The 12,902-nt window shown below is 46.6% G+C and overlaps 1 protein-coding gene across 1 annotated transcript in view; it reads left to right on the top strand.

The window, feature by feature from the left end:
- The window catches only part of NVL (nuclear VCP like), a 239,096-nt gene that overhangs the window by 140,632 nt on the left and 85,562 nt on the right, over nucleotides 1-12,902 (top strand). Inside the window, 1 exon segment of the mRNA XM_029593097.1 lies at nucleotides 9,035-9,134. Within this exon segment, the coding sequence (XP_029448957.1) occupies nucleotides 9,035-9,134 (100 nt within the window).

A 12,902-nucleotide genomic window follows, 5' to 3' on the forward strand; every position in this document is an offset into this window, starting at 1 on the left:
GGGTTCCTTTCCTTTTCGGGGCAAGCTCTTATTCAGAGACGAATTAGAACAGCTGGTTCGCTCTTTGGGGGAGAACAAGGTTTACAAGCTACCGGAGGACAAGCCCAGATCGTTTCGTTCTCCCGGCACGTTTCACGGCCGTTTCCGTGGACAGCACCACTTCCGCTCCGGGAGAGGCTCTTCCTCATATGCTCCACGACAACCGCCCACAAGATCTCAAGCATGGCTGCATTTCTTTCGTGGCAGGCGGCCTCTGCGATCTGGCACCTCTCATACCTTCGCCAACAATAAGGCGTCCCAATGAAGGGACGCTGGCCCATCCCTCAGTTCCGGAGGTCAGGGGCGACTCTTCCACTTTCGGGAGGAATGGGCCAAGATCACCTCAGACCAGTGGGTTCTCGACATTATAAATCACGGCTATGCTTTGGATTTTGCACGACCCCGTCGCTACCTGTTTCTAATTTCTCCCAGTGGGTCGCCGATGAAACAGCAAGTGGTTTCACAAACACTGACTCAGTTGCAGGCCCTGGGAGCCATTGTTCCGGTTCCCGCAGCCGAGCGGCGGACCGGTCGCTACTCCATCTACTTCATCATTCCCAAGAAGGGAGGGCACATTCTGCCCGATATTGGATTTGAAGCAGGTCAACAGGGCGTTGTGTATCCCGCGCTTCCGAATGGAGACATTGAGATCCGTCATTGTGGCTGTCCACAAAGGTGAATTTCTGGCTTCTTTGGATCTAACAGAGGCTTATCTCCACGTAGGGATCCAGGAATTTCATCAGAGGTTTCTGCGGTCCATGATCATGGGGAACCATTACCAGTTTTGTGCCCTACCCTTCGGGTTGGCGACGGCTCCGAGGGTCTTCACCAAGGTAATGGTGGTGGTAGCAGCGAGCCTTCGGAAGGAAGGCATATTGGTACACCCCTACTTGGACGACTGGCTCATTCGGGCGAGGTCGAGGATACTCTGCGAGGATGCAGTACAGTCAGTTTTGAACAGTCTGAGTTCCCTCGGCTGGGTTGTCAACTATTCCAAGAGCCAGCTAGTTCCATACCAGGTGTTGGAATTTCTGGGAGCACGTTTCGACACCAGTTTGGGCAAGGTTTTCCTACCACAGGTGAGGATGGAGCGACTAATGTCTCAGGTTCGTCGCCTGTTAGCTCTTCCCTTACCCGTGGTGTGGGATTATTTGCAGGTTCTTGGTTTTATGGCATCTACACTGGAGTTGGTCCCTTGGGCCTTTGCTCATATGCGACCTTTGCAGAGGGTGCTACTTTCTCGTTTGGATCCCAAATCGGCGGAGTTCCAGCTGCCATTACTGCTCCTCGAGCCGGCCAGGTCCAGTCTGAATTGGTGGTTGATACCTGATCACTTGCTTCAAGGCGTGGATCTGGAGCCCCCTCAATGGATCATCGTGACGACGGATGCCAGCCTGACGGGTTGGGGGGCAGTCTGTCAGTCGCGGTCCGCGCAGGGTCTTTGGATGCTGCCACAGACCAAGTGGTTCATCAATCACTTGGAAACCAGGGCAGTTCGCTTGGTGCTGCGTCACTTTCTTCCACTGGTTCGCCACCAGGCGGTTCAGGTTCTATCCGACCATGCAACCACCGTGGCTTACATAAACCAGCAAGGGGGCACAAAAAGTCAGCTAGTAGCCTCCGAAGCGGGCAGGTTGATGGATTGGGCGGAACGCAACCTGTCTCGCATAGCGGCATCTCACATGGCCGGGGTCGACAACGTTCAGGTGGACTTCCTCAGCCGTCAGCAGTTAGATCCCGGAAAACGGGAGCTATCAAACGAGGCTCTGCGGCTTATCATCCAACGGTGGGGGACCCCCCCGGTTAGACTTGATGGCAACTTGTTTGCATGCGAAAGCATCTCGTTTCTTCAGTTGCAGAAGGGAGCATGGCTTGAAGGCGTGGATGCTCTGGTTCTTCCTTGGCCCACGCATATTCTCCTTTACGTGTTTCTTCCATGGCCACTGGTGGGGAAGATTTTGCGCCGGATCGAATCCCACAGGGGACAGGTTGTTCTGGTGGCCCCGGAGTGGCCAAGGAGGCCGTGGTTTGCAGATCTGATCAACCTGGCGGTGGACGGTCCCTTACCATCTCGGCCATCTGCCTCACCTGCTTCGGCAGGGCCCAGTATTTTTCGATCAGGCCGATCGCTTTTGTCTAGTGGCTTGGCTTATGAGAAGCGGCAATTGAGAAAGAAGGGCTACTCTGAGGCGGTTATTACTACCCTCCTACATGCTCGTAAAACCTCTACTTCTGTTACCTACGTTTGGGTATGGAAGGTGTTTGACTCGTGGTGCCGTGGGTTGAATGTGTCCCCGCGGCAGGCCGCCATTTGTCATATTCTAGCCTTCTTGCAGGACGGCCTAAAGAAAGGTTTGTCATACTGCTCACTTCGAGTACAGATAGCAGCCTTGGGCTGTTATCAAGGTAAGGTTGATGGTACTTCCATCGCCCTTCACCCGGACGTGGCCAGATTCTTGAAGGGGTCAAACACCTAAGGCCGCCGGTGCGTTCGATCTGTCTGTTTTGGAGTTTGAATTTGGTTCTTCGTGGCCTGTGTAGCCCCCCTTTTGAACCTTTAAAGAGAGCTAAGCTAAAGGATTTAACGCTTAAGACGTTGTTTCTCGTGGCAATTTGCTCATCTAGAAGAATCTCAGAACTTCAAGCGTTGTCCTGTAGGGAGCCTTTCCTGCGCATCACTGATTCAGGAGTTTCTCTTCGCACCGTTCCTTCTTTTTTGCCTAAGGTAGTTTCGGCCTTTCATGTCAACCAGACAATTGAATTGCCGGCATTCTCAGATGAGGATAGGAACGCTCATCAGGAGAAGGATCTTAAGAGGTTGGATGTTCGAAGGGTCCTCTTGCAGTACTTGGAAGTTACTAATCCTTTTCGGTTGTCCAACCATCTTTTTGTTTTGTGGAGTGGTCCTAAGAAAGGGACTAAGGCTTCTAAGACTACTATTGCCCGCTGGTTGAAAGACGCTATTGCTTCAACTTACATTTGTTATGGGCGTACCGTTCCGGAGGGGCTTAAGGCACATTCCCTTCGTTCATAAGTGGTGTCCTGGGCGGAGAGTGAATGTGTCTCGCCTCAAGAGATTTGCCGGGTGGCTTCTTGGAAATCTTTGCACACGTTTGCCAAGCATTACCGCTTGGATGTTCGGGATCCGAAGATGGATTCATTTGGCAGCAGTGTGCTTCGAGCAGGACTCTCCAGGTCCCACCCCCTTTAGGCCAGCTTGGGTACATCCCAGCAGTCTGGACTGATCCTGGTACGTACAGGGAAAGGAAAATTAGTTCTTACCTGTTCATTTTTGTTCCTGTAGTACCAAGGATCAGTCCAGACGCCTGCCCAGAGGAGAATGAGTCCCGCTCGTCTGTTTATAATTTTTCTTTTACAGATTTCTCAGAATATCTTGACAGATACCACATCATTCCTTTTCTTGACACTTCATAGTTGTTTCAGAAGTTGCTGTTTGAACTGATCTAGTCATTGGTTGTTACCATATGTTGCATTCATTCTGCTTTGATATCGATTATACTGAGGGATCGCAGGTGGCACATCAGGGTATATGGGAGGTGCCTTTTCAGTTTTTTCTCTGACTCCATCTGCTGGAAGGGAGGAATAACCCAGCAGTCTGGACTGATCCTTGGTACTACAGGAACGAAAATTAACAGGTAAGAACTAATTTTCCTCTGCACATGCTCAGCAGGGCATGTTTGAAAGTTCTAGAATTTTTTTTAGATCAAAGTTCCGTGCCAGGCTCCAACCAATGATGTTACCCATGTATGAGGACTGGCATCCTGCTGTCCTCAGAGAACACCTGTTACAAGTAAGCAACTCTGTTTTTTCCATGAATGAAAATAATGACAAGGGGTCTTCCTACGTAGCTGAACCAAGGGATGCTGGAAAGGACTGTGAGAAAATAACTTTTCACTGAGAAGGTCAGTGGACATTTGGAGCACACTTCAAGCTCAGAGAACAGTAACCAAAACATTGGGAGAAACAGAAAAGAATAGTGGTGAATTAAAACAAAACCAAAACCCAAAAAAACCCCACAGGTCTTTGAGAGGATGCCTAAATCATTTTACCTTTATTCAAACTCCCTGCCAAGGCTGCAGGTCCAGGAGGCTGCCAGCTCATCTCCTTGAGAAGTGTCCCAGGGAGCTTCCCTTTGAAATGCAACATGGCGCACACATGGCAGATATAAAGTACCCGCAGGCTTGGCGCCTATGTTGCATCGGATTCAAAACGTACATGCCGAAAAGCATGCACCATGATTTCAAAGGGAAATGGCCCAGCTCACCAACATCATGTAACAATCAAATATATAATGCAAGTAACAAAAACAAAAAACACAATCGTCAGTTACAAAGATTTTGTATAAAAATCCCTATTCTTCCCCCCCCCCCCCCCCCACACCCAACTATCACCTGAAACATCTATGAGGATAGATCAAAGTCCTTCCTAAAACAATCTAGGAGATTTACCTCTGAGAGTCTTATCAAAGTTAGCAGAAAACAGTTATGTAGTAACCTTACTGTCATGGGACCGATTAGCAAAAGGTTGCCAAATCTTTTCAAATGTACTTAGATTTCCTTTGGATTGAGTTAACTTATTTAAACAATAAATCTTATTTAGTCTTTGTATGACTTTCCCTCTGCTTCCAGTTAATAGCAATTTCACAACGGGCGCAAGGCAAATTTGATGAATTCTTGCAGTTCAGAAGGAAGTTGTAAATCAGGGATACCCAGGAAGACCAATTTACTGCTCTTTCAGTGACTACGCAGCTCCAACTAAATATGGTATCCCAAAACTGTATGCTATATGGGCATTCCCACCAAATATAGGGTAGGATGAGCCCTTCTTCCCTCATTTATTTATATTTTTAGTTAGTTATTTAAAAGGACTTGTTGCCCTCGCCCTCAAAAGTTCGGGGCGGATCACAACATAAAACGTTCACAATAGAAGGAAAAAGAAAAGTACATAGAAAAACAAAAATCCAAAGGGATCTAAAATCCTGAATTATAAGGCTAAGCTGAAACCTATATCTGGACGATTAAAATATTCTCAGAGAAGCCTTATTAAACCTCCAGCATAAGCCTGATACTTGAGGAAACATTTTATGCAACCTAATTGGAGTCTGGTACCAGCGCATGAGGATTTTTATATCCATTTTCCAAAAGGATTGTAAATATTGAATCTTCGGTAATGGATTAAAAAAAAAAAAAAAAGTATCCTAGCGTGTAGCCAGATGGACTCAGGACCAATGGGTATTGTGCTCTTCTGCTAGCAGATGGGAGACTGAGTCAGATTTCAAAGCTGACGTCACTCTAGATATATATACCCCTGCAGTAACCTCAGCTCTTCAGTATCTCTCCGTCTCTTAGCAGATGCGGACACTATCCCATACACTAGAATAGTGAAAAGAATTACAGAAGAAACAAAATTTACCTTAAAGAAAATCGAGCCCCGCTCTCCTGCGGTGATACCTAAGGGTCCCTCCCCCAGTCGAGAATTCATGAGGTTGATCTCCGATATCCCTCAGAGATGTGCCTTGGTCCGGTAGCCAGTTCCTGGTATGGACTTAGCCCCCCAGTGTGGCTGAAAGGCCTGTCTATCCTGTCTGGAACCGTTCCTCAGGTTCACACCTGGAACCATACAACTACGCACTGTCCCCTCCTTCCTTCCGAAAGTGGTTTCTGAGTTTCCCTAGAACCAAACCATCTCGCTACCAGCTCCGGATGAACATAAGGACTCGGAAGACTCACACCTTCTTCACCACCTGAATGTCGGCAGACTCCTGGTGCGATACCTGGAAAGATCGGAACCGGTGCGCAAAAAGGATCGCTTGTTCGTTCTTCACAGCAGGAAGAAACAAGGAGAAGCGGCCTCACGGGCGACCATAGCCCACTGAATCAAAGAAGAAATCAAGGGAGCCTACATAGAGGCAGGAAAGCCTTTACCCTCTACAGGTTAAGGCTCATTCTGCGAGGGCCCAGGCAGACTCTTGGGCAGAAACCAAGCTGCTGTCGCCCACCGGGATCTGTCGGGCGGCGACGTGGTCCTCCATACACACCTTCTCCAGGTTCTACCGCCTGGGTGTTCAGGCCCGGGAAGACGCAGCCTTCACAAGGGCAGTATTAAGTGGGTCATGGGCAGCCTCCCGCCATGATCAGGAATAGCTTTTTTATATCCCATTGGTCCAGAGTCCATCTGGCTACACGCTAGGAAATGGAGAAATTACTTACCTGATAATTTTGTTTTCCTTAATGTAGACAGATGGACTCAGCATCCCGCCCACGGCTGCCCTGGAAAAGAAGAACCTCAGATAACAAACCTCGAGACTAAGCAAATACGGGTAAGCCACGGACTACCCCTAGTTCAAGACACCCACAGTGTGTCCGGTGTCGGCGTTAATTGGTTGAGTGCACTGGCGGTCTCCAGTTTTGGAAATTAATCGAACCAGTTCAAGTTTAATCAAGTTATTTAAGCAAAGATATATCCACAATGGCTTTTCAAAGAGAATACTGAAGAGCTGAGGTTATTGCAGGGGTATATCTAGAGTGACGTCAGCTTTGAAATCTGACTCCGTCTCCGATCTGCTAGCAGAGGAACACATAACCCATTGGTCCCGAGTCCATCTGTCTATACTAAGGAAAATGAAATTATCAGGTAAGTAATTTCTCCAATCCCACTCTGATTCTGAGAGTTCTGAGCACAAATCAGACTCCCATGTCCCAGTGCGGGTATGTTTTTCTTGAGAGTTCTCGATTAAGAACACAGATTTTAGATATCCCAATCTTACTTCTGTCAGCCTGCTTGCATAGGATTTCCAAAGGGGGCGGGGCAGTTTTTAATCATTTTTCACATGCGTAAACACACACAGACCAAAGGCTTTGAAAACTGCTCCCCTGCCCCCATATGTGTTTAGCTTGGGAAATCTTTTTGGACTGTGCAGAGGGCAGTAAGATTTGCATTGACTGAGGCCAGCAGGTGTGACCTTGGCAGGTATGCAAAGGGTGTCTGTTTGTGTAGAGCTTATGAAACAGGAAAAGAAGCCAGCTGTGTGTTCTTTGTTTGTTTTGTTGTCACTTTTTCTAACCAGCCTAAACGGAGAGAAACCCAGCAATGTCAACAGGTTACCCTGCTGTCTGTCCACTGCAGGAACCAGGCCTCTTAAACAGAGGGGGGGGAGCCCCTAAAGCCACCCATGGGTGAAAGAAAACTCCTCATGCACTCTGTGGCAGATATTGGGGTGGTTGATTAAAAAAAAAAAAAAGAATGGTTGAGGAGCGATGGCAGGTTGACAGAGGATGAAAGTGCAGGTTTACAATGGATCTCAGATTCCTGTTTCTTCTTCCATGTGAATGAAACCAGTGCTGGAAGAAGCACAGTGCATGAGAAAAAACCTGGCTTGGCAGCTCTGAAGAGAGCAGTGGGGACAGAATGGTTAAAGCCACGGAGAGCACCGCTAGAGTTTCTGCTGAGAGCGGCAGTAGTCTGCACAGCAAGGAGAGAAGCAGCTAGTGCTAATCTCCCCCCCCCTGGATGCTACCCAGACTGTATCTATTGGCAATCCGCCACCGGTTTACCAACGCTTTCCAACACAGTCTCTTTCTTTTCAGACGTTAAACACCCCCAAAGAAAAGAGGATCCTAAGCCATTTTCTACTCTGGTTTATGGCATTTGCTTTTTGATTATGTTAAGGACCTTCCTTTTCAGTTTTTATTTTTCCTGGGAATTTCAATGCTATAATTAAAAAAAAAAAAAAAAAAATCAGTGGAAAGTGACTTTTCTGCTGATTTTTCTCCTATTTGTTATAACATTTTACCACTGATTTTTTTTTTTGTTGTTTTTGTTAACATTGAAATTCTCAGGGAAAATAAAATAACTGAAATTATATATTAACCCTTTGTCATACAGTGAGGTTCATATTTAGGTGCTGTGCTAGTTAACCACTGAATATACTCAGCTATCTTAAAGTTAGCCGGTTATGTATAACCGGCTAACTTTAAGACAGCCCAATGGCCCAACCAGAATTAGCTGGTTAACTTATGCGGCTAACTCCGCTCCTCCCCAGAGCACCTCCTTCCAGCCCCTCCCCCGCCCCAGAACACCCCCATTTTAGCCGGCTAAATTCTAGTTACCCGGTTAGAATTTAGCCAGATGAGGGCTGAATATAGCTGAGTAAGCCATTTAGACAGATATCCGTCTAAATGGCTTTTGATATTGACCTTCGGTATACCTGGGTTGCTGACTGTTTGAAGTCCTGTGTAGATCTGGTAGCGCATGTATAATATGCCATATGTTGTATGCATACGTTCATTTTTCACACAGTACGTACCTGCATATTTTGTTTTGGTGGCAGTTCATGGATTTTTTTTTTACCCTTTCATATTTTTAGATCATGTTTACTGTTGAATTTGTATTTTGTTTCCCCAGCTATGTATATTTCAGGCTCATAATCTCTCTGCTCTATTTTTACTGGCAAAGCGACCCGTTGCACACTTTTTAAGATCCTTTGTTCAGAATTTTCTGAAATTCTCAGAATGTAGATTATGGCATCAGTTGAAACACAGAGCATCTTGTAAGCCTAAATCAGCATCTGCTCTGTTTGCTCACTGCACACAACAAAACTTGACTCCCTGACACCTTCTAACAGATTTAAAAAAAAAAAAAAAAAAAGTTTATGTGCTGAATATGTGTGATGGTATATATATTTTACCTGGACAGTTATTTTTTACTTCTGAATTTTTGCTTTGTCTTGATTTAATAACATTTCTCTTTTAAACAAAAAATTGCTACTTCAAAAAAATAAATTTTGCATTGACTTTTCTTATCTCCATATTGAGGGCAAAATGTCTGATTTTTGCCCCTGTTATCAGTACAAAAGTTGCCTTGCATTATAGAGGAGATGATCAGTGTATTTAGTTTGCTTTGCTGGGGTGAAGATGTAGTTAGTGTATTTCTGTTTCACATTTGGTCTGTTGTGATTTTTTTCTTGATTTTAAAGTCAGGGGCCAGTATCCGTGTGGTCAACCAGATGCTCACAGAGATGGACGGCCTGGAAACACGGCGTCAAGTTTTCATCATGGCTGCAACCAACCGGCCAGGTGAGCACCCCCATCACATTGCCTCTTACTGCCTTCATTCTAAACATAATAACCTAAAGGGCCAATTTATCTGATCTTTTGTTCTTATAAAAGAATGTGTCTGGGGGGAAAAGGGCTGATGCTAAACCAGGTGTATTATATGGTTGCAGGATAGGAGCTGTGTCTGTGGAAAAGTATTGTTTCCTAGCTGGTAGCCAGATGGACTCAGGTTTATGCTCACCTGCCAGCAGATGGAGTCAGGTTTCAAAGCTGACGTCACCCTAGATATACCCCTGCAGTGACCTCAGCCCTTCAATATTTCTCAGTCTCCAGCAGATGCGGAGATGCTTTCCCTATGGGGATCGCTATACCTTTTGGAAGAAGAAATTCTATTTTTAAATTGGAGAAACGTTTGAGCCCTGCTCTCCTGTGGTGATACCTAAAGGTCCCTCCCCCAGTTGAGAACTCCTGAGGTGATTTCCAAGATCCCTCAGAGGTGTGCCTTGGTCCGGTAGCCAGTTCCTGGCATGGATTTTGCTGCTGAAGCAGCTTGAAAGGCAGTGGGTACAGGAAGCAGAGTGCGGCGGTGACAGCCTAAGCCCTCTCCTCTTGCAGCTGGAGACCACATCTCTGTACTCAGCTGGTAAGTGCTGAGCCCAGGTAAAGGAAAAAAAAAAAAAGGAACAGAGGATTTCCCAATTCAGAGACATTGGAGGGGTTTCGGTAAGACTTCCTCCTGTCTCCTTGCTAGGCGTGTTGTACCGACGTTCCCAATCCCATTGGGGTAAGGGGAAATAGGCTTCCAAGCAGGTTGAGTGGCCCCCTGGTGGGCTAGGCCCCGCTTTAAGCTTGGACGGCATACCACTTGGTAGGCCATGACGGTGCCATCTTGCATGCGTTTTTGTGTCTCCAGGGCGATACAAGTGCATACTGTTTCTTTTTTTTTTACCAAAAGTGGTCTCAGATATTCACTTGAATCAGTCCATTTCCCAGCCATCTCTGGATAGGGAAAAAGATGTGGAGGAATATTGCCTGTTGCATCCCTTGGATATCACGAGATGTCATAAGGTATCTGGAGGTTTCTAAACCTTTCTGAAAGACTGATCGCCTGTTTGTCCTTCATGGTGGAGGTAAACAGGGCAAGCTGGCTTTGTGGGCTAAAATAGCTCGCTGGATTAAAGAGGTAGTCACGGCTGCATATGTGGATGCTGAAAAGCCATTACCTAGTCAGGTTAGGGCTTATTCCACTAGGACTCAGGCAGTGTTGGGCAGAAGTTAGATTGTTGTCTCCCGTTGACATTTCCCAAGCTGCAACGTGGTCCTCCTTACACACCTTTTCCAGGTATTATCATCTGGATGTGCAGGCCTGAAAGACGCAGCCTTTGCACGTGCAGTTTTGACAGGACCGTGGCAGCCTCCCACCCTATTCGTAAGTAGCTTGGGTACATCCCACTGGTCCTGAATTCATCTGTCTGAGTGCTAGGAAATGAGAAATTACTACTTGATAAATTCCTTTATCCCAGGACAAGCAGGATGCTAGTCCTCACATATGGGTGACGTCACTGACGGAGCCCTATTGCGGGAAAACGTCTGTCAAAGTTTCTAGAAACTTTTGACTGGCACTGTGAGGACACTGAGCATGCCCAGCATGCCATGATATTCTCTGCCACAGGGGTCTCGCTCTAGTCTTCGTTTTTTTGTGCTGCTGTAAGCATCGCGGAGATAGGAGCCCTCTGAGTTTCTATACTCAATTCTGACTGGAAAAGTCATTTCTTTAAAAAAATTATCTCCCATATGGGATCTCACTCTCACTTTATCTCACCGAATGGTGAGATATTCATAGCGTTTCTCATTGAAAAATGCTGATTTTTTTTCTTTCAAAATATTTTCATTTTTCATCGACGGCTGTCGATACTACCATGGCTTCAGGTTTTAAAAAATACCCGACCTGTAATCGGACCATGTCAGTCACAGACCCACACCTCGAGTGTGTCGTCTGTCTAGGCGAAAAACATGATATTTCGTCCTGTCAACAATGTCAGGAAATGACCCCGAAGGGCAGGAAACTTCGGCAAGAAAAAATTGAACAACCTTTTCACCTGCAACTTGTTCCTTCACCTTCGACATCGACAAAATCTTCCCCAGCAGGGATTACAAAGAAAATCCTGCTGAAAAAACGTCGACTGGAAGGATCCGGGGATCAGGCATTGCCAACACTGTCGACGTCATCGGTAACATCAGTAACTGAGGTAAGGCCTAAACACAAGCATCGGCATCATCATGCCCCGACATCTTCGTTGGTTCTCTCCCCGGTGGAATCAAGCGGGAAACAGCCAAAACATAAAGATACACCGCCGTCATCTAGGCCTCCCTCGGTACAGCCTACACAGCCATCGCAGGAGATGTTGTCTCCTCCTCCACCGGCGCCAACCGTTCCACCTGTACCACAGGACTTGACTATACTCATTAAAGAAGCAGTAATGCAAACCCTAAAAGAACAGCTTCCGGCGACCATGCTGATGCTGGCGATACCGCCGATGCAGTCTCCTACGCTGGTGACGTCACCGATGCCGGTAGCCATGACGATGGCAGTATCAATACCGGCGACATCGCCGATGCCGGGATTACCACTGATGACCGCGCCGTTGATTCCAATGTCGATGCCTCCTCTCTTTTCAGAGACTAGGTCGATGACGATGGCTTCATCGATTCCAATACTGATGCCCATCTTCACCCTTGCACCAACACAAGGAAAAAATGGAAAAGCATCGATGACCACGAAAAAAACATCGAAGACACCAATTTCTTCGATACCAATGTTTCCAACAACGGTGCCACCCCTTCCTGGAGCTCCAGGATCCACAGAGGCAGCACTGCATAACATCCTGCAGAAAAGATACCAGGAATTATTGGATTCTTTGCCATCTAATCCAAGGGACAAGGACTCTTCTCCTGAAGACCCTTTACCAGGACCTTCTGGCCTTCCTCCCCCACATAAAGCTTCAGCACCACCGCAGAAAACTCCAGAATATGATACATGGAGTGACACTGCTTCAGACACTTCATCAGAAGGCTTTATGTCTGACCCATCACCACCACATCCCAGAAAACAATCTCCTCCAGAAGATCTCACTTTCACCACATTTGTGCAGGAGATGGCGGACTCTATCCCCTTTAAATTGGAAACAGAGCAGGATACTGGACAACAGACCTTGGAGGTACTACAGTTCGTTGACCCTTCAAAACAAGTGGTGGCAATTCCAATTCCTGATGTTCTCTTATGCTACAACATAGTCTCTGGGAACATCCCTGCTCTGTTCCTGCAGTTAATACAAGAATGGATAGTACTTATTTAGTACAATCCACTCCTGGATACAAAAAGTCACAACTTCCCCACCAATCAGTGGTCGTGGAATCAGCGCAGAAAAGGTAAAAAAGAACAAGAGTTCATTCATCAAACCCCCCAGGTAAAGACCATAGATTTCTGGATTCCCTGGGTCGTAAGGTGTTTCAAGGCGCAATGTTGAACTCTAGGATCTCGTCCTATCACCTCTACATGACCCAGTACCAAAGAAATTTATGGAAACAAATTGAAGAATTTGTTCCATCTCTTCCCACTCAATACCAGGAGGCTGCACAGGCCATCATCAACAAAGGTCTAGAGGCCGGAAAACATGAAGTCCGAGCTGCCTACAATGGCTTTGAGATGGCTTCAAGAGTGGCTGCATCAGGCATCAGTGCCAGAAAATGGGCATGGCTCAAGGCCTCAGACCTTAGACCAGAGGTCCA

The sequence above is a fragment of the Rhinatrema bivittatum genome, chromosome 3, assembly GCF_901001135.1.
Source record: "Rhinatrema bivittatum chromosome 3, aRhiBiv1.1, whole genome shotgun sequence".
NCBI classification, from domain to species: domain Eukaryota; kingdom Metazoa; phylum Chordata; class Amphibia; order Gymnophiona; family Rhinatrematidae; genus Rhinatrema; species Rhinatrema bivittatum.